The 22,434-nt window shown below is 47.9% G+C and overlaps 1 protein-coding gene across 1 annotated transcript in view; it reads right to left on the bottom strand.

The window, feature by feature from the left end:
* Window positions 1-22,434, bottom strand: part of PEMT (phosphatidylethanolamine N-methyltransferase) — a 1,987,238-nt gene that overhangs the window by 586,644 nt on the left and 1,378,160 nt on the right. The window contains exon 5 of the mRNA XM_069645727.1: window positions 18,317-18,428. Coding sequence (XP_069501828.1) covers window positions 18,317-18,428 — 112 coding nt within the window. The remainder of the gene's footprint in view (window positions 1-18,316; window positions 18,429-22,434) is intronic.

The raw sequence follows: 22,434 nt of genomic DNA, 5'->3' as shown, positions 1-22,434 counted from the left end.
CATATCCCATCCTACCACACCATGGCACTGCCACACATGCTCATTTTGACGGGGTCAGGCTTAGGGTCAGTGGGAGTGGCTGACCCAGGAAACAGACATCCTGGAAGCACGCTCTCTATCCCTTTCCAGAGAGCGGGCTTCCAGGGTGTTTGTATCCAATTGCGCGAACGAAATGGGACCGGGATCATACTGCGTAGGGGATGGGGCTATGGTGTTGTTTGTGGAAAGGGTGGGGGTCTTTTGGGTTGTTTTTAGAGCAGGTGGGGAGCCCTGGGGTTGTTTGTGGAAAGGGTGGGGGGTGGGTCCTGGGACTATGCAGGGTGTAGATTAGGGGGAGCCCAGGGACTATGCAGGGAGTGGGTTAGGGGAAAGCAGGGCAGGAGGAGCCCTGGGCAGGGGCGGCTCATCCATTATGGACGAGGGGGCACCAACTCAGTGGCCCCCTCGCTCATTATAGAGGAGCCGAGGAGTCAGCCCAGTCCAACACTGAGCGCTCCCTATGCTGCTTTTTCCAGCTGAGGAAGCACTCCTGGGCTGGCTGAACTGTCAAAGGGAAACACTTTTTCCCTTTGACAGTTCAGTTCTCCAGCCGCACATGCTCAATTAGCCATGCAAGGCTGGGGGCGTTTTGCTTCACCAGCCTTGCATAGCTCAGTGGAAATGCTGGCTGGGGAACTGCATGTCTGTATGTGCGAGGGGGAGCTCCTGCGTCAAGTGTGTTAGGTGCTGTGGGATCCAGGGGACAGGGTTGGTATCTTTTTACTGGACATCTGTCAGAGATGTCCAGTAAAAAATAGCATGCCTATACCATGCTTGGCTTTTTACCCAATTTGTTTTTAAAAGTAAGCTCTAAAATGCAACATTTTAACCCGTTATTTTAAAAAGATTCCCGGGGTGAACCCCCACGAACCACCCTTGATTGGTTGGGGTTCCCGAGCTACGCTCTGTCACTATGGCATATCTGTGGGAAATGTTTATGCCCCTACACTTAAAAAATTCACCAGCCGCCACTGGCCCTGGGACTGTGCTGGGAACGGTGTGGGGAGGATCCCAGGGACTGTGGTGGAAGCAGGATGGGGGGGAGCCATGGGATAGTGGTGGGAGCAGGGTGGGGAGAGCCCAAGGACATTGGTGGGAGCATGGTGGGGAGAGCCCAGAGTCTGTGGTGGGGTGAGGAGAGGCCAGATACTGGGCTAGGAGTGAGATGAGGGAGCCATGAGACTGTGATGGAAGCACGTGGGGGAGCCCAGGGACTTTATTGGGAGTAGGGTGCAGTGAAGGTGCACTTTAGTTCATAGCCTTTTGGACTTACTGTACATTTTGCATTTTTTGTGGGCGCATGGCCTGCCCACATTTTGCTTATGGGGGGTGCCAGGCCAAAAAGGTGCCATAGATGATGTATGCTGCACAGTTTTGCAGCCAGTTATATTGTTTTGCAGTGCTGTCACTTCGCTTAATTTCACTTGGATTTGATTTTAGGGTGCTGGGCCTTGTTTGATAGGATATGATATGATACAGCATTTATAACAAGCCTACACACACGTGTTTTAAGGCGCAATGAGGCAAGGGAGGGGGGACAGAGGGAGGACAGAGACAACATTCTTACTAGGCCAAGTCACATTGAGATTGCGCAAGTGTAGGCCAGAGGGGAGAGGAAAAGTGCCAGGGGAGGGTGAGGAAGGCAAGTGCCGTACATGGGACCAAAACAACAACAAGTAGTGCGGCCAGCAGGTGGCAAGTGCAAGGATTAAGTGCAGACAGCGGGCGTCCAATAAATGCAGGTGAGGGGACTGTAGGGTTGCAGATACAGAGCCAAGTTCAAGGGTTGCCAGGAGGCAGTGCAGATGTGCAACTGGGTGGGCAGGGACCTGGGCCCGAATTCAGAGGGTAGACAGGTGACCAGTGCAGTATCAGATAGGAGATCAGCAGGGGAGAGGAAGAGAGAAGGCAGAAGCAAAGAGGAAGGTCTTGAGGTGTTTCCGGAACCGGAGATGGTTCTGCTCAAGTTTCAGAGAGGCATGGAAGTTGTACCAGAGGGAGGCCCCAGCCGAAGAAAGAGATCTACCACCAACTCGTTTCTTAGAGAAGCGACTGACCCTGAGGGAGTTGGAGGAGCGAAGAACTTGAGTAGGAAGATGTTTCCGAAGAGAGAGTTGGAGGTAGTGAGGACCCTGTTAGGCAGAATCCTGCGCAGTGCCCTTAGGGACCACTACACACAATTAAGACTACAGGTGGCAATACAAGTTTTACCCTTGGTACAAGCCTGTACTACTATGTCAGAGTGGTAGCAGTGGCGGAGCAGCCAGGCTTATCTCAAGAGTATATGAGCAGTAGCAGAAATTACACAAAGGGACCACAATTACTGTGACTCAAGCGAACACTGACTCAGGTTTCAGGTAGAAAAATATAAGTACATTTATTTTTAAACCATTTGTTATAAACACAACACTTCTATTAAACCCAAACACAAACCACACGTAAAATATACTACAACTAACCAATTCACTTTGTACAGTAAATCTCAAGGTAAGTACCCTGTGTTTGAATGGACCGGTGTTACGAACAAAACACGTTACCGTGAATACGATTGCGGTCACTTTTTGACAGTTCGGTCTACTAAATAAACGTGTGTCCGTGACATGAAATGCTAACATGGGCAAAAACACAATTAGCACCTGAGATACCCAGAGGGAGTTGGAGGCAAAAATCACAGGCAATATTTTGGTTAGGCAGACAGAATCGAGAAACACTCAGAGACAGAGTTCAAGAGTCAAAGGGTCGGTGCCAGGGTTAAGTTAAGTGACGCCGAGGACCTGTTACCGAAGATCACACAGTCAGACAGTTCACGATTCAACATAGCCAAGAGTACTTCGATATTGTCAATGTTCGGAAGCAAAAGTTATAAGAAGGAGGGAAGACAAGGACAAGCCTTGGAGATGAAGAAAAGGGGTTCACCCTGTTTCTTCAAGCAGAACACAGTACCTTATTCCAATGGTGCAGCTGGTGCCCTGGTAGTTGTTCCTGTTGGTTTCCCACAGACCCACGGTTCCTGGAGCTTCGTTGTGAAGGAGGACGTCTGAAGGGGGTCTGCACCAGACAGGGATGAAGCCGGCAGCAGCGATGCGAATAAAAGGTGTGCTCCTTAAAAACAGGAGAGGCTCTTCAGATGGCTATCTGGACCACTACAGCAGTGTGCAGCGATTTCGACCAAGGAAGAGGATCCTCTGGCTGTGGAAGAAGAGCTGGTTACCCCCACCAGGCTCAGGGGAAGAAGACTCCGGACCGGATCTTCTCTAGTCATTGAAGGGTAGATAGCTCAGGACTGCAGCAGGGTTTCACTGGGACGGGGTAGTTGCAGCAGCCGTCGTTCTCTCCGCTTCTCTTCGGTTCCTTGTAGTTCATGTGGCAACTCTGACTTCTAGCCCAAGAGACCTGCCTTTTATGCGCAAAAACCCCATTCATACAGCCTGGCTGTCAATCACCCAGCAGGGGAGTTGTCCAGCCTGTACAACCACCTCAGCCAATCATGGCAAAGTGCGACTTGGGTTTCCTAGGATACCATGTGCAGGGGGTGACTACACCCCTCCCTCACATTCAGCCCTCCTAGACACCCAGGTACATGGTGGAGGGCTTCTGACCAGAAGCCCGCCAAAAGACTGTGAACAAAGAGGGAAAACCTAGTTTGCCGTGCAAAGTAAAACACAAGAAGGATTTTAACAAAAAGAAATGGCGAATAAACCAAACCGGAGCCAGAGAAAGACAATTTGGTCAAGTGGGTTTATGTTCGAGGCTAATATAATAGCCAAAAACAATACCACGTTTATCTAATATAGTCGCGGTAGAAAAGTTAGGGTAGATACCACTGCCACCAGACAAGTCTAAATGTTAAAAGAGTGAAACAATGCTCTAGGAGGTACAGAAAGAAAGGGATACGAATGAACCCTTTCCAGTACTCCACGGAAGGTGGGGCGTACTGGTTCTGTGGTAAATTTGACTAGGTAAACTTAATGGCAACTTTACCCTTTTCTGGGGGACTGTAGTCAGCCTCAGAAATGGAGTCGGGGAGAAGTCTTAAAGACAACCCTGTGTCACTGCACTGAAGGTGCTGTGTGACACACAGATGAAGGGGGCTACTGAAGTGGTGTACTCCAGAGTCCACAATCACAAAAACAGAGAAATGTACTTGCCAAAACACAGGTAAGAGTGGGGGAAAAGCTCACACTCTTACCAAGTGGAAAAAAATAAACTCCCGAAGTCCAGCAAAGCTGCCTGGGGACTCACTAGGTGAGGGAAATTAGCCATAAATGAGAATTCTCCCTAACAGACCCAGGTGTTACGCCCACCTGATATCCACAGGGACGCTACCCAGCCGGGTTACTCGCTGGTATGGTTCTCAGCTTTGCCCTGATGTGGTCTGCGGGGAAGGTTCTGCCTGAAAATACAGGAGGACTGTGTTTAAGACTGACTGACTGGGGTAAGTATCCTCCCTCCACCCCCGTATGATTTCAGTCCCTCTCGCACCCTCTCCTCACCTTGTGGTAGAATTAGGCATGCTCTCCGTCCTGCCTTCTTTGCAGGGGCGCGTTGTCTTTCATGGGCAAGTGCGGTCCAGTTACTTCACTGACGCCGGCCTGTTTGATATTGTTCAGGTAGGTCTTGTTGCTGTCCTTTAGTTTTGTTGCTATCCTGCATGCCTTTCTTTGTTTAAAATGTCTCTTTTTTCTCCGTTAGGTACGCGGAACTTCAGCGCGGCGAACTGGCTTGGTCGAGGCCCGCTGGTAAATGGTGGCGCATTAAGAGCGCTATGATGCGTTAAGTAAGCCCTATGTGCAGCGCTGCGAAGTCTTGCCTTTGCTAACTTGTGTTTTCCTTCCTTGTAGGTCGCGGTGTTCTTCAGCGCAAGTGGAATGTCCGGAGTGGTGCCAGCCGAGAGGCGACCAGCCAGGTAAGCCTTTTGAGCAGTTTGTAATTTGTAAATGTCTCTATTGCTTTCTTTAATGTTGCCTCTATTTTCCTCTTTCAGGTCGTTCTGTCCGGGAGGCGTGCAGATTCGAGGAAGCTGTTCTCAGTAGCTGCGAGTGTTTAAAGATGAAGACTGCAGGTAAGATACTGTTGCTAATGATGTTCCTTTTGTCTCCTTGCAGGTTCTGCTTCTCCGAGGTTCGAGGGAATAGCTGGACATCATGAGCGTCACGTTGCAAGCTGCAAAGTAACGCGAAGCGTGTTATCTTGCTCGGGTGTGGTTTAAATAGCCCCAACAAAATAGTCCAGGTAAAGTAGTCCCTAGGCTACCACACCAGAAACACTAGACCGCATAGCTTGGTTCTTAGGAACCAAGCTATGTGGATGCCTCCATGTTGGCTGACAATACAATAAAGTAGTTCCCAAGCACATTGTTTTTCATGGTGTATGAGCCTGGCGCCATAGGTGCCAGGACTGGCCCCATGAGGGCTTTTGAAGAGGATGCCAGGCTCTAGAGGCCTGAGTCCTGGCTCCACCTGGCCAATGGGTTTGCCAGAGGGGGTTTTGGGCGAGGGTTGTGACACCAGGTCCCAGAAGGCTTTGTGGACAATGCAGAAGGTCTTGAGCATGAGCCTTGCAGCCACTGGGAGCCAATGAAGCAATTTCAGGGCTGGAGAGATACAATCCCTGGGCTTGAGGCAAAAAGGGGAAGTCTAGCATTCCTGTTCTGGATGAGTTGCAGAGGGCAGAGAGTAGAAACGGGCAGATTTAGAAAGAGGCTGTTGCAGTAGTCCAGCCAGGAGAGAACCAGACCTCTAGGGATAGTGAGCTTCTGGGGGAAGGTGAGGAAAGGAAGAATACCTCTGAGGAGGTGCAGTTGGTAGTTTGACTTCTTAGAAACATCAGAGATGTGAGGAGAAAGGGAGAGTGTTGAGTCAAAGATGACCCTGAGGTTCTTCGCCTCACAGGTTGGAGCAGGAAGAAGGCCAGAGAGTGACAGGAAAGGAAGATCCAGGTGTGCCGATGAGGAGGATCTCTGTCTTACTGGCATTAAGGCAGAGATCATTGGTGGCACACCACTCCTGGATTGCAGACAGACAGTCGGAGATGAGAGAGTTAGCAGAGGGGGCAGAGGGGAGCCTGAAAACGAGCTGAGTGTCATCTGCATAGCACTGAAAGTTGGAGCAGAGGGCGACAATGCAGTGGGTGAGAGATGCCAGGAATTGGTTGAAAAACCAGGGAGAGAGGTTAGACCCTTGTGGAACACCACAGGTAGAGAGTGAGACAGAGGAAAGGAAGGACCCAAGTTGGACCTGGGAGGGTCGGTCCAATAGGAAAGAGGTTAGTCAGGCCAGGGCCTGATCAGTGATACCCAGGTTACCACAGAGACGGTTGAGCAGGATGGCATGGTTGACCGTGTCAAAGGCAGAAGAGAGATCGAGTAAGATGAGGACAGAGGGGAGATTCGAGTCATGGTCAGAGAGCAGGTCTTCATGGATGTGAAGAAGAGCATTTTCCATGATTCTGACTGCTCTGAACCCAGACTGATGGTCATGGAGACAACCAACAGATTTAGCTCGAAGATTAAGCTTGGAGATGTCCAGCTTTTCACAGAGTGTTCCCAGGAAAGGAGTGATGAAGATCCGGTGATAGTTATCCAGACAGGAGGGGTCGGCTGAGGGTTTTTTGAGAAGAGGGTGCACAAGAGAGTGCTTCAGGGGGGAAGGGAAGGCTCCAGTGGCAAAGGAATGGTTGCAGAAGTCGGCCAAGGCAGGAGCGAGGGTGTCAATGTGTTCCTTGATGGTTTTGGAAGAACAGGGAAGAACTTGTTTTGATTAGAATTTCATAGATGGGACTTGTCTAGAAACCTCGTCATGTGGGGGACTGAGGAAAGGAAGAAAAAGATGGAGCAGAGGTGCAGCAAGGGGGCCGGATTTAGAGGAAAGAGTAGAGGGAGAAGCAGGAGAGGATGAGAGGGTGGACAAGATGTCCTGGGCTTTAGAGATGAAATGAGAAGCCAGGGCAGTGCAGAGGGCTTGGGAGGGGACAGGAGAAGTAGAGACTGCAGCAAGATTGGCCAGCTCCTTGCAGATTTTAAAGAGTTAGATGCCGCAAAGATGCGGGCTTTGATGTGAGCTCTCTTCTTAGTGCGGACCGAGAGCCGGTATTGCCTTTGGAGCAGGTGGCATGCCAGTTTATCAGAGGATGCACAAGATGCCCGCCTTTTCCTCTCAGCACCCTGCACTTGTGTTTAAGGATGACGAGTTCACAGTCATACCAAGAGTTGCACTTGGCTTTGGGCTTCAAGTGGATCCTCATGACAGGCGCAAGAACATCAAGAGTATCAGAGATAGAAGAGTGGAGCATGGAAAGGGCTGTGTCAGGATGTGAGTCAGCCAGAGGTGGAGGAGGGGGAGAGAAAGTGGCGGCAAAAGCCTCAACGGACACACGCTTCATGGGTCAGATGACTGAGAAGGTAGGTGGCAGTGCTGGAGTTGGCTTGGCCTGTGGGGTAGAGAGCGTTAGATGGTCAGTCAGGCCAGGGCCTGATCAGTGATACCCAGGTTACCACAGAGACGGTTGAGCAGGATGGCATGGTTGACCGTGTCAAAGGCAGAAGAGAGATCGAGTAAGATGAGGACAGAGGGGAGATTCGAGTCATGGTCAGAGAGCAGGTCTTCATGGATGTGAAGAAGAGCATTTTCCATGATTCTGACTGCTCTGAACCCAGACTGATGGTCATGGAGACAACCAACAGATTTAGCTGGAAGATTAAGCTTGGAGATGTCCAGCTTTTTACAGAGTTTTCCCACGAAAGGAGTGATGAAGATCCGGTGATAGTTATCCAGACAGGAGGGGTCGGCTGAGGGTTTTTTGAGAAGAGGGTGCACAAGAGAGTGCTTCAGGGGGGAAGGGAAGGCTCCAGTGGCAAAGGAATGGTTGCAGAAGTCGGCCAAGGCAGGAGCGAGGGTGTCAATGTGTTCCTTGATGGTTTTGGAAGAACAGGGAAGAACTTGTTTTGATTACACTTTCATAGATGGGACTTGTCTAGAAACCTCGTCATGTGGGGGACTGAGGAAAGGAAGAAAAAGATGGAGCAGAGGTGCAGCAAGGGGGCCGGATTTAGAGGAAAGAGTAGAGGGAGAAGGAGGAGAGGATGAGAAGGTGGACAAGATGTCCTGGGCTTTAGAGATGAAATGAGAAGCCAGGGCCGTGCAGCGGGCTTGGGAGGGGACAGGAGAAGTAGAGACTGCAGCAAGATTGGCCAGCTCCTTGCAGATTTTAAAGAGTTTGGCCGAGTTGTTAGATGCCGCAGAGATGCAGGCTTTGATGTGAGCTCTCTTCTTAGTGCGGACCGAGAGCCGGTATTGCCTTTAGAGCAGGTGGCATGCCAATTTGTCAGAGGATGCACAAGATGCCCGCCTTTTCCTCTCAGCACCCTGCACTTACGTTTAAGGATGACGAGGTCACAGTCATACCAAGAGTTGCAGTTGGCTTTGGGCTTCAAGTGGATCCTTATGACAGGCGCAAGAACATCAAGAGTATCAGAGATAGAAGAGTGGAGCATGGAAAGGGCTGTGTCAGGATGTGAGTCAGCCAGAGGTGGAGGCGGGGGAGAGAAAGTGGCGGCAAAAGCCTCAACGGACACACGCTTCATGGGTCAGATGACTGAGAAGGTAGGTGGCAGTGCTGGAGTTGGCTTGGCCTGTGGAGTAGAGAGGGTTAGATGGGAGGAAAGGGGTAAGTGATCACTCCAGGGGAGAGGAATGGTGAGAGGGTTAGAGAGGGGGAGGTCTGAGGAGATCAGAGCATCCAGAGTGTGCCCTGCAGAGTGAGTCAGGCCAGAAGGAAGAATAGAAAGAGAGAGAGATTCACAGAGGTCACAAAATAGTCCAGAGGAGGGACAAGAGGCATCCAGGTGGATGTTGAAGTCACCAAGGAGGAGGAGTTGAGTGGTCAAGGCCAGGAGGGAGGAGGAGAGGTCCACCCACACAGAGAGGAAGGAGATGGTCTGACCAGATGGCCGATAGATAGTAGCCACTGTAAGAGAGTGGCTAGGGGAGAGGGAGAGCCTGCAGACAAGGAATTCAAAAGAGGAGTAGGCCTGCATAGGACTGGCAGAAGCAGCAATCCACTCCGGGAAGATCAAGGCTACACCCCCACCGGAACGGTTGGGTCTGTGTGCGTAGAGGATCTTGTAGCCATCAGGGAGGAGAGTGTCAAAGCTTGTGACAGAGCTGGCCGTGAGGACATCAAGGTCAAATTCTTCCAGGAGGCGGCAGATGTCAGAGGAGTGTTTGATGGCTGAGCGAGAGTTGAGAGCGGCAATATGGAGAAGGTTGGCAACCTTAAAAGACTTCTGTGTAATCTTTTACGTGTAATTACTTATACATATAATCTGGACGCAGCCTTCAAATCACTATTTATGGATCTGTGCACTACATATGCCGACCTTACTTTGCTGGAACTCACCAGCTGTGAGGTCTCCATTATTTTAGGACGCCGTATTCTTGACTGTTTTATAAAACATTGTTATAATCCTCACACTTGTTATGGTTGAAGCTATACATTTTCAAAATATACCCAGTAACATTTTTCGATATTGTACATAGAAATGTCGCAGATGAGAAAAGATATTTGATTAATACAAATCTCACAACATAATCATCCCAATACAAAGACATTAATGTTAACAGTTTTGCTATTTGGGTATCTTATCAAATTTGAAACTGTTTTACAAAAAAGATTTATAAAACTGAAAAGTAATAATTGGACCTTTGGGGAAGTCGGGAAGGCCACAATTCTCCAAGGTACATGGTACAACAATTTACATAAATACATGCTACTCTTTGTTCAGTAACCAGCTGATAACATGTTTCCTAAAGATCGGAAAGGATTCAATAGTTTTGATGTCAAGTGGTAGTGTGTTCCAGAGTTGGGCGGCAAGCACTATGAAGCTGGTGCCTCCTGCTCTTTTTAGGGGAAATCTAGGCACTACCAGGCATAGGGAGTTGGATGATCTGGTGGTTCTGGTGGCGGTTTTTAAAGTAAATTTGTTAGTGAGATATGGTGGGGCTAGGTGATTAAGGGACTTATACATGAGGCAGATAGTTTTGAGGTCGATTTTTTGCTGTATGGAGAGCCATTTACACACTTTTCTAGTTGTGGAGATGTGCTCTCGCCTTGGGATGTATGTTGAGTGATGCGCATAGAGCATTGTCTTGGAGAACCTGGAGTTTGTTTATTATGGATTGGTTGGCTCCTAGGTACAGGCTATTGCAATAGTCCAGTTTGGACTGGAAGAGGGCTCTGGCAAGAGTAAGGCAGCTATTGGAAGATAGAAAGGGTCAGCTAGCCCTGATTAGCTTACCCGTATAGGGAGTAGCTGAGGCGGTCAAGTTAATTTGTTTGGTGAGGTTGATGTTGGCATCAAAGTGGAAGCCTAGGGTTTTCACACTTTTGACAATAGGGATGGTATTGCCGTCTATGGTAATGTTATTTTAGCAAGGAGTTTAGCCAGGTTATTGGGAGAGCCGACCAGGAGAAGCTCCGTCTTCTCATCATTCAGGCAGAGTATCATGCCTTTCTGTAGATAAACCATGTTTGATAGACAGTAAACGACCCAACAGCAAATGACCTTTATCTTACAAAAGACATGTCTTTTCCTCTGCTGCACGATACATCAGAGCACATGGTTCCAAATGCGGGATCTGATTGCTGACAGTGTGCTCTGCCTTTCATATTGCTTTTTGAGTATGTGCTCCCTTTATAGCGGTGATCATTGCTCAAAATGGAGCTTGATTTTTCTTGAAAAGGTCACCGCTCTGTGTTGCTGGATTCCATTTATGGCGCTAGTATCAATTGGAGAAAAGGTTTCTTTTCCATTTCTGCTGGATCCTGACAGCTTCTGGGATCAAGACACCAAGCAAGTTCTCTGCTATATTCTCTTTGGCAAGTTGTGAGCGACCTCACGGTGTGTCTTACTTTACCTAGCCACCTCCCGTTTCACAATTCCTTTGCAGTCTCGGCTCTGAGTCCAGTATCCACTCCGTAAACAGGAAACTAGCCTTCACTCCCAGCTCAGGTTAGTTTCACGTGCCCCAGCACACCTCTTTGTAAAATCGCCCATCGCTACTCCTTGACCTATCACACCAGTCGAGATGTGGCCTTCCATACGAAGGGACGTTCTAGATTTTCACCAGCTGCGAACTCCATGGTGACTGGAATTTGCAGAGCCTTGATGCGCACTGGGCCTGTAAGGTAAACTCGAGACAACTCAACAAAAGCCCCGCAGACCATTACACACTGCATCACTGCTATTTCTAAAAAATAAAAAAGAGAATCTTTTACTGTCAAATCAGAATACAATGCTTCAATTTCATCTATTCCAAGAAGTAACAGAGCCTGAGTCTAAGTGCGCCATGCTAAACAGCGCCATCGCGTGTTGAGTGTCACGGACTCCAGCTTTCTGGATCACGAAGATGATTCTGAGATGAGGGTTGGCACTCACTCACCCTCCTCTATTCAAGACGCATCAGAAGGCCCCTCAGCTCTGTTCTTAGTGTTGTAAACTCACAGAGCGCTCTGGGAACGTGTACTAAGGCGAGAAGACCCCGAGGATGGAAAAAGAAGCAGTCTCCAGCAGAAAATGTTCACTTTCAACCAAAAGGAAACAGTGCATAGGTTCTACCTGGCCACGCGTCTGCAGAAGTGGAGCCTTCACGACGGCATTTGGCACTTCTTCAGGGGAAATTGTCACCTTTCAAATCAAAGTTGAGGGTATAACGAGATGAAAATGATAACAATCCTTTTCAAGGCACCGGAGTTCTTTTGTTTCGCCCTTCGGGATATGGGTTGGTGAATGCGCATGACAGGAATCTCGAACGGTTAAGTTGACCCCGCCAGACCATTGAACGATGCGTTCTCAGTGATCAAAGTGAGCGGGAACGGTCGGGAGCGCTGTTCCGCTACTTTTGCTTATTTCTGTTTACCATTCCTCTACTATTTACGACCATACTCCCATTCTATATAGAGGATTTGTAAATTCATGTCCATGTGTAAGTGGAAAGTTGTAATGGGAGCCCTAGTTACTAGTCACTTGGACTATTGTAATGGCCCGTCTGCAACACTTGCCACATGTTGCACCATGCTGCCCCTACCCTCTTCCCTGCTGAGACAACTGTTCCACTACTTTTTTTCGGTACACTTCTATCACTCGGTTCTTCATTTCAAAAGCAAATGAAGGGGTTAAGTGGCATGCATTTGTATGCGGGTTCCAAGGCCGCCATCTCTGAATCTGGGTAGACTGCAAACAAATACATTGAGCTCAGGCAAGACATTCATTCAGAGGCTTTTCCAGTTGGCGTTTGGTGACATGCATGAACGGAGGGCATGAGCTACTCCTCTTTGCATGGGTGGCAACTTGCCACCATTCTGTGTGGATTGGCTGGCCAGCTAAACCAGCGTTTGGATCCCATTCCGGATTCAGGTTCAGTGATGGGTGTATTTTTTGGGGCGGGGAGTTTGGAATCTAGTTTTGCTACCCCTGTAGAGAAGGGCAGGATATATAAACAGGCTCGGAAGAATCCGACTTCATTAGAGTTGTTATGTTATGTTATGTTGACCTATTTGTAATACAGTTGTTAAGACCATCAGCCATCAAATGATTCATATTGATTGAAAAGCGCAGAGCTTTATGATTAAGTGACCGCAGATGGGTTGTAAACGTTTTAAAATAGAAACCATTTACATAGTGTTGGCAAGGTCAAAAACATTTCTGATTTGCCCAAAAATATTCACTCGTATTTGCACTCGTTGGCAGCACTATGTGAACATAACAATGTGAACAGAAAAATATACCCAAAAATATAAGAAAACACGGAAAAGAGATGCTTCAGCTTGGATCATTATTTATTTATTGTTTTTTATAACGCACTTAATACCGATACAAGCTCAGCTTCTAAGCGCGGATCCGCGGTCTTGCTTCCAAGACCAGCATGTTGCCCCTGTGCTATCCTCTGTTCACATTACCACCTTATAGCACCCACCCCTAGAGTTCGTCTGCATAACCAATTCGGATTTCTAACATACAACCCCTCCCTAATGTTGTTGGGGGCCCTAGGGAAGTAAGTAGAAGGGCTTTGTTGCCTGTGTTTTCTTGGGCATGGCTTCATCATGCCAAGGCTCACCATGCAGTGAGTAAATATCAGACATACCGCCTGGGGCAGCAAACTCCTCTTCTCCAGCTCCCTCTTCTTTCGGCGTTGCACCCCATAGAACACAGTTGAGTCGCACGATAAATGATGTCCAATTGCACACATAGCTCCTCCACCGTTTCCCTCCAATGCCGCCCCAATTTATCTTATCTATCCCTCGCCTTCATCCCAACTATCTGCCCGATTTTGCTCCTCCCTACCACCATTGAATGTTCAATCATACTCCTCCTGGTATCCAGCGATACTAGAGAATATAATTACAGAGAAACAAAAACAGAGAAAAAAACATCGAACATTTTTCAAAATTGATATGGGGGTGGGGTTAAGTGGGCAAAACGGGTGGGAATGGGTCTGGGTTGGTTTAAGCACATAGAGCAATGGGGGGTTTTGGAGGGGAACCCCACCCAAAGGAGAAAAAAAATTATATTTTTTCACTGTTATTGTTTTTGCTGAAATATCATTCTCTGTTATGTATTCTCAGTAATCACATAGAGCCAGTCCTCCTCTGCCACTCTGACAGGCCAAAGTACTTCAACACCATAAACATTGGCAGAAGGCGCTAAAGAAATGCAAGATAACATAACACACACTTTCTGACAGACTCAGAGGGAACAAACAGGCAGATGAATTCCACCTGCAGGTTGAGGTAGCGCCAAGTGAATCCACAGCACTTCCAGGGAATTGGGCAGGGATGCTTCCTGGTTACAGGCAGTGGTGACCTGCCACTAAAAGGCTGGCAAGAGCAACCTTCCCAGGTGTCCCCAACCCCATGGATGTCTTTTGGAGGTCACATAGAGTTTCAGCTGGTAGCCCTGGAGTTCGCTTTGGTACTCCTGGAGGTACCTTTAAAGCCTCGGTTTAAGAGATCATAAAGTTGGAACCATGTTGTTAAAGCAAACAAGGTTCACTCCAAGCCATTTTTACTTTTGTACTTCTCACTCCAAGTCCCTCCTCTCACCTCGAGGTGTAGCATCTTTTCCTCCCTCTGCTTACAGCTGAATGAGTAAAAGACCTTCAAATGGTTGTGAAAGAAGACAGGCTTTGCCACTGACTTTTCCATGAGTAGAATGCATAGTGGAGCATGTCTTGACCAGCGGAAATCAAGCCGGCTGCCTCAGTCCCCGAGTGGTGGTGCTTGCAGCTGCTCCAGCCACCCTTGTCCCTCCTACCTAGCATTGCCAGCCACAGCAGCCAGCCTCATTGTCTCTGCAAACCCTTCAGGAGCTATAAGGGTAAGGACGTTGTGCGGAGGCAGTTTGCAGCATCTGGTCCTGCGAGATGTTCTCTTACATATAGTTGCGCAACCTGGCAAATTAGTAATTAACTGGCATACAATGGCATTCCTGGGGTATTTAAAGCTACTCTTGTCATAAGATGGCAGCACCTGGACAGGTAAGGCATTATCGCAGATATGTTGAGGTAGCACCAGAGTTCAATTATGATTTGAAGGAATGGAGGGGACCGCAAGGAGGTGTCCTTGTTGAGTAATTGCTATCTTGCTCCCACTGGTGAGAAATGTCCAAACCAGATAGAAGAGTGATTGGCAGAGGATCGGTTAAAAGAAGGAGGGAGACTAATGTGCCAAGTGTGAATGTCATGGGCTTAGTCTAGGAAAGGGGAGCATCCATGCTGGGACCTAGTTAGGCACCTGTTTCATCTGGCCTACACCACTTCACTCTGCTACTTTTCAGCCTTTACAGGGCTCCAGTGACTCTTCAGCAAATGCTTGGCCAACCTCTCCAGCCCCCCACCCCCGAATAATCTACCAGGGCTAACCTGGAGGATATCGTGATACAGAGCAAGACGTTGCTCTGCCATTTGAGATACCTGAACTCAAAGTCAGCAGAAAGCAGACACATGGCATCTAGCCCTACAATCAGTCAAACACTTGGACTTTAAAGTCAGGAAAGGACCTGTCCAACCCCAAAAACCAAAGTCGAGGCCTTTTAAAGGGTTGTCTACGTTAAAGAGGGAACTGCGTGACTTTCTGGACCTCATCGGATACTACTAAAGGTTTATCTAACATTTTTCCACCATTCCAGGACCCCCTACTGACCTACTCCAGGGCTCAAAGAACAACACAGTCATCTGAATTTTTGCTTTGCTGTCCACACTCCTTTTAATGAAAGACGTTACTCAACCTTTTATTGTACTGGCCAGAGCCTCTAGAAATGGACTAGTGGCAGTTCTCTACCAAGAAAGCGACGGTTGCAAGTTTCCATCCTTGTCATCAGTCGTACACTCTTTCCTAGTTACCGAAATGATTCTGTTTTGGAGAAAGAATGTCTGGCCATGAATTTGCCCATCAAAGCCCTGAAATGTAAGCTAACGAGATGGAAATGTTTTCCATTTATTCACTGCATGGGTCCGCCGGGAGCTGTATGGTCAGTCATACAGCTCCCAGCAGGATGGCTCAGAACAAAGACACCAGTGCAAGAGTACTTTGGGTGTTCCTGGCTTTGAAACCTTACTAGAGTTGATTGTCTTCTTAAGCGGACATTGCCTAGATAGCCATGGAGGTAGCCTGGTGGAAAGGGGGAGGGGATATGGTGAAGCCCCCTACCTGTCCCTAAGGATAAAGCGTGAGGTGACCATGTGGCCAGATACTGACATCCGCTGAGAAATGCAGGACCCTGAGCTGTGGGGAGGATCTCCTGGTCTATTCTACCCATCCCTAGTTGCATTGCATGGGCTTTTCATTGGGCACCACCAACACCTGCGGCCATTATGGGACTCCTACATTTCTGATCTAATGATTGAGCAGCAGGCAGACATTAGACCAGTTGCCGTAGGGCCGCGTACCCTGCGGAACAGAAAGACTGGAAATCACTCAAACATGACTCGTGTTCGTGAGGTCAGTGCATGAGGAACCTGCTCACGGGGACTTCCGAGCCTGAAAGACCTGCTGAGCAGGGAGCTCTGCTCAGCAGGACTAACAGTGTGAATGAGCACACAAATGCAAGATGGCGCTGGCCCAGATATCAGTTTGGCCCACGCAGGGGGAGAGGTGGAGCAGGCAGCACAGTCAGAGCACTGCCTAACAATTCAAACATTCTAATTACATTTCATAACACTAAAACCCACACAAATGTGGGTTTCATGTAAAAATGTACCCGCAAAAATGTCTCCTGACAAAAAAGTCGCAGTTTTTTGCAGAGACATTATTACATTAAACATTTTTTACAAGGGGAGCAGGTGACATCCCAGCTACCCGTCCTCTTACATAATGTCACCATATATAATGTCGCCAATGGCTTTTCCCAGAGACATTGGGCCTCATTCTGAGTAGGGCGCAAAGGGATACCGGGCACCGTTAAGGACATCGGTGCCGGTAATCCCTTTGCGCCCTACTACGAGTTCCCTTAGCGGGTCCCTTCCTTAACGCCTGGTTCTACCAGGCGTTAAGGAAGGGACCCGCTAAGGGAAATCAGTGCCAATAACGGTACCGCAAATTGCAGTGCCGTTATTAGCTACTTCCCTCTTCCCATTGAGCCCTATGGGGGCTGAAATGGGAATGGGGAATGGTTTGGTGATCTGGACTTACCAGTCCCACCAAGGTCGGACTGGACTGGTAAGTGCCCATCTCACCAAACCGGACACGGTACCAGTATGGGAGGTAGTCATGGCGCAAATACTTGGAATGAGGCCCATTATGTATGGGGACATTATTACCTGATACCCAAATGTGAACCATTGAAAGGGGGAGGTCCAGGTGGGAACAGGACCTTATAACAAGCAGGAAAGTGTGGGAGTCTACAGAGAGCAGAGGTGTGGAGAATGAGCGATATGGTAGATAAAGCAGCAGTAACAAGGAGCCTGGTATGGAGAAAAGTGGAAGAGAGGAGAGGCAGAGACTTGGAAGGAGAATATATTGGAGGGTACGACGTCCTTTCATCGCAGGATGTTTTTTCACTGGGGTTTTTACCGCAATGTTTTTAGCGAAAAAAACTCATTGAATTTTCAAGGGGGGTTAGACAAATATATATGTGGGGTGTGTGTGTTCGAGAATAGCCAAAAAATGAAAGCGGATGGGGGGCTTGGGGAGGAAACCCCGTGAACAAAAAAAAAAGAATTCAATGAGTTTTTTTGATTAAAAAATCTGCAGTAAAAACCCCCACGAAAAGAAATCCTGCGATGTAATGACATGGAACCCAGTTGAGGAAGCAGGTGTCTGATTAGGTGAATACAAAGTGGTTGCAGGTGGATAAACATCTAGAGGAGGTTGAGAGAGAAGAAGAGAGAGAGAGGTAGTGAGACAACCGGAGGAGGTTGTGAGAGAGGAGGGAGAGATGGTGAGAGAACAGGAGGTGGTGGTGAGACATCAAAAGGAGTAACTGGTGAGACAACAGCTTAATCCCATGAGTTGTCTGAGGTCGAACAATCCCACTGCTGCTTCTCCACAACCAACCCAGATGCCTTTCCACCTTAAACACAATATCGTTCTTGGATAGCTCAGTGATGTGAGCAGGCGACAGCCAGAGCAAGGACCTGATTTCATTGCTTTTTGACATGGGCAAAGATGGCTACATCGGAGCAATCTTGCATTACAGTCTGGTGGCCCACGGGGTAAGTCATCTTCCACTCATTGGTCAAGACCTGTGTAAATCCTCTTCATGATGGCACACCCCAGCTCGGCACACTAGTAGCACCACTGTGGCAATGCGCTACAAAGTTTGACGATCGAGTGGCATATAAGTGGCGTAGAAGACAAAGGGGTGAGTTGCGCACAAGTAGTTCTCTGTGGCACGGTCTAAGCTTGCCGAATCCCATATAAACCCAGCTGCTCACAGAGAATTTTGATGGTTTCTATGGGTTGCTTGGGGCGGTGTAGCATTGGTGTTTGTCCTGTGGTGCGTGGATCTGTTGGGCTAGTAGGCTTGAGCTATTGGGTAGTGGGTCCCCATCTCTTCAACTGAGATTAAGGCTACCCACTTGCAATGGCTACAGCACAACAGGCGGTGGGCGACGGAGTGGACTTCTCGTCTGAAATTGTGCATCGTGGTTTTGTTGGAATGATCCAGTGCAAGCCTCTACTTACATGGTGTTACGCTGTACATGAATTAATAATGTCCTCCAAAAGAAACATCTTAGAACATGTCTGGAATTGGAACTGCTGTTCCTGTCACAGTTCTACTCACATGACCGCCCATCCCAGGTAGTTCATGGTGCTCCCCACGTACATGGGGTCCCTCAGTATGTTGAAAGGGAAGCCGGTCACCTTTTCCTCCATCAGGATGCCGAAGTAGTCCCCTTAAAAGACAAGTATTAAAGGAATGAGTCACGACCCGGGAGACGAAGTTACCTGTTTTTACTTTTCGTTCAATTAGAATCTTTTTTTGATCATTTTAAAAGAAATATTAGAAAGGCACGCTTTATATCATTCCTTAAAAAGGAAAAGAAGAGAGCACAAGGCGAGTGACATCATCCTGTGAATGGGATAAAAATAGCAGCTATTGTTTGTCGGCAGTACTGGTCCCCCTGCTGGGTGGATGTGTCCCAAGCCCTCCACTAGCTGACCACACTTGAGATATCCTGACAATCACATATACCTGGAAAACAAACGTTCTGCCGTTCAGCCAAATTCCCCAAATAGCCAAATTCCCCAAATAGGAATACACAACGACTGGAAGGCGCCAGACTCCACGCTGTGTTCTCTAATTGGGAAAAAGCAACCTTAACACTCAGCTGACCAGGGTAGAAGTTGGGTGATTGCTCACTTGTATGAAGTATTACATCTCGAGGGAATCAGCACTAACTTGTGATACTCTGACCCACACATCTCGCATCCCTCTGCACTTGGAGAGGTGGCTATGTCTTGTGGCAATGCCATTGTGGCCCCACCAGCAGCAAAGGAACTCAGAGGTCCAGGGGAGCACCCGCCGCTTCATGATGCGACCCCCAGCTTTCCCCCAGACCTCCCAATGCTTATCAAAAGACCAATTCACACTGTGCCGACTGCGGGTGTCAAAAATACAAAACTGGCAGTTGAGGAGTGGGAAACACTTGCTGTCAGGCACCACCGCAGTCTGTGGCTCCAGGCGGGGATGGGGATCCCAGCGTGGGTCGTGCAGAGAGACAAAGCCTGTCCAGGTTCAAGGACCAGACCACAGAGAAAAACACACAACAGAGCCAGAAAATCATAAATGTATGCAAAATGGTGAACCACAATGTACTTTCAGTGGTGCGCGATAAGAGACAGTAGAACCAATTTCCAACGAACCCGGCAGACAGGATGCTACCATATTTCCACTTCCTGTTTCTAACATGGCGGACCCATGCAGTAACCAAGCTTCAATAATTTACAACTACCCTTACCTGGAAATAAGGAGGGGGAAAGTCAACATACCAGGGAAAGAGGTGGGGGTATGGGCCCAGGGCCAATCAAGGGTACAAACCTAGACATGAACGGGGGATAATCAGTCTGAGACATTATTGCCCCTATCTCACTATTATCCTCCCAATAAAAGACAGTCACAACCCATTAGCTGTGTGGGGGAGAGGATGGCATTCCAGTGTGGAGTGATAGCAAGGATAACATGAAAAGCTGGAGGAATGAGCACAGGACTATTGAGGGTAAGAGAAGGTCGAGGGGTGGGAGCAGGGCCGATGGGGCAGAGAGAGCAGGTGGAGCTGGGGGTGAGAGTAGGAGCAGAAATATGTGGAAGAGCACTTGCAGGGGGTGTTGAAGATGCAAGAGCAAGGGGAGGACCAGGAGGGATAGGAGGAGCAACACAAACGCTGGAGAGAACACAGGATGAGGCAGGAGGCTGGTTCAGGGCTGGGAGTGAAAGGTAGCAAAGTGCTAGACAGAGATTAGTAGGGAGGTTGCTGGAGCAAGTCAGGTTCCCTATATCACCATGGGTGGACAAGTGTGTGGGACCCGAAAGACTAGGACAGGGTAGGATTTAGGAGAAAGTGGCAAAGAGCAGGGCATCAGCTTTACCCCAAGACCCTGGTGTTAATATCCAGGTGGGGGGAGACTCCTATTCAAAGCAATCAAAGTAGGGTGGAATGTATACCTGAGTTGTCCCAGAAAAGATAGCAAAGAACATTAGACACCTATGGCAGGATGGTAACTACGCACCTGCCCATTCCAGATCTGAGGATCTGAGCGGTCCAATGACATCCAAGGCCACCTCATTGTCCCATGAGGTGACCTAGCCATGGCGAGACATCAAACCAGAACCAGCGACTCAGGGTGCAGGATGCATCCGGATTAAACAAATTGTGCTATCACACTTAATCACTGAGACTAGGAGTAACTTTGGTGGACACTCTCCTTATATGACTCTGGATCCTTAATTCCTAGAGCACGGCTTGGCCGTTTGTTTTCAGAACCACTAGGCTGTCTAGAGGAAGGGATATATCATACTCTTTGGCATACCCTGACACTATTTATGGATGGGGCGGTTGGAGTAGGGGTACTTGGCTCCTCCTCTACACTCCCCCCTCTGGGCGATTCATCGACCACTTTCTCTCAATCCTCTACATCCAGGCACCCTCTTCTGAAAAAGAGCTTTTTAGGGACCCATATAGTTTTGACTCCTTTCAGAATCCTGTTGCAACACAACACTTTCTAAAGTGATATTGCTTAAATCCATCTGAAGGACTCTATTGAAAATGGATGGGGACTTGCAATGTCCTTGTGGTAAAGAAGTACTTTTCAGGGTATCAGGTAATAATATCGCTATATATATAGTCGCCGTAAATAATATCGCCGGGAAAATGTCGTAATGTCGTGGCGATATTATTTGGGTGACCATATATATGGGGACAGGGGCAAAAAAAAAATATTTTTTTTTTAAAAAAATAAGAAAAAAAAAGAAAAAAAAAGTTTGGGGGGTTGCGGGGGTGTCCCCCGCATGTTCCATGCAATAATGTCGGCCATTTTTCAGCGATATTTTTGCATGGCGAGATTTTTGTGCTGACATTATTACATGGAACCCTTTTCAGACATGTTTGTATAAAGGTAAATGACGTCAGATCATGCAAGTCTTTGTGCAATGGGATTGAGAAACACGTGTTTTTTAAGTTAATCACAGTGAAACATTGTGCTTCAACAGGTATATTAGATAAGATTGTAGACGGTTTAGGAACTAGAGGGAACTCGGCTTCTACGATCTGGTTTATCGGCCTAAGATCTTGAATTAGTCTCCAAGACCCCCCATTCCCTTTTTTCACAGGATAGATTGCCTTGTTACAGGGTGACTCTGAAGTCACTAGAATACCCTGATCCATCATGGCGGAAATCATCTTAAAAATACCTTCATCTGCCTCTCGAGACATAAGATACTGTCGTGCTCGAGGTAAAATTGCTCCTGGTTTCAATTTAATCTTTAATTCTCCAACCCCCTTCAGTAGCCTAAGTCATAGGGGCCAGTGGTCCATAATGAAACTGGTACTTTTGCCAAGTCTTCATCAAAATACTCAGGACGCCTTAGTGTTATCATCATCTTCTGAGGAACTTCTCTTTTAATTGCTCTCACCCAGTAAGTGATGTCTATGTTATATATTACTTCGTCATCAGATGGATGATCGCCAAACAGATCTTCATCAGTGACGTCAGTCAATCTGTAACCCTCCCCGATGGCGATTACTGTGCACCATTGTCTACCTTCATCAGCATTTCCATCAAGCAAAACCATTTCTCCTCGCACTATGGCTGCTTGTAGCCTTAAGGGAAAGACTCGTCCCTCTTCAAGCAAAGAGTATTCTTGAGCTGAACAGAAACTCATTGGGTGTTCTCATTGCTCTGCCTGCTAGGCCTGGTAGCCATGACAACAGAATGCGTACTACATAATGAAAAACCTCTGGTTCTAACGGTATGGCTCTCGCAGCTATCTGTATTGAAAAAGCCACAATAATTTCACATATGTTTAAATAATGCTTTCCTGGTGTTGAACAAACTATGCCTTCATCAGTAAATGAAATGGTCATATTCAACTTTTTCATTAAATCACGTCCCAATATATGAACAGGTGTTTGCCTCGAATATAGCAATAGCACCTTCATGTCACATTCTCCTATAGAGACTAGTAATTCTTCAGTGAAAGGAACTCTGCTTGTAGCTCCTGTGAATCCCTGAGTATTCATGGCATTGCCAGACATTGAAAGTTTTCCCTCTCGTATACATGAGCATGTTGCACCCGTGTCTACTAAAAATGAAAAACGTTTGCCTCCTGTACTGACGTCTACCCTCAGTTACTCATGAGGATTCAGCATCACGGTAGTATTGAACACACCAGATCTCCCAGTG

This window comes from Ambystoma mexicanum, chromosome 2p, assembly GCF_040938575.1.
Source record: "Ambystoma mexicanum isolate Mex_15411 chromosome 2p, UKY_AmexF1_1, whole genome shotgun sequence".
Classification (NCBI taxonomy): Eukaryota; Metazoa; Chordata; class Amphibia; order Caudata; family Ambystomatidae; genus Ambystoma; species Ambystoma mexicanum.
The sequence above is the reverse complement of the archived record's forward strand: the minus strand, read 5'-3'. Positions and strand labels throughout refer to the sequence as shown.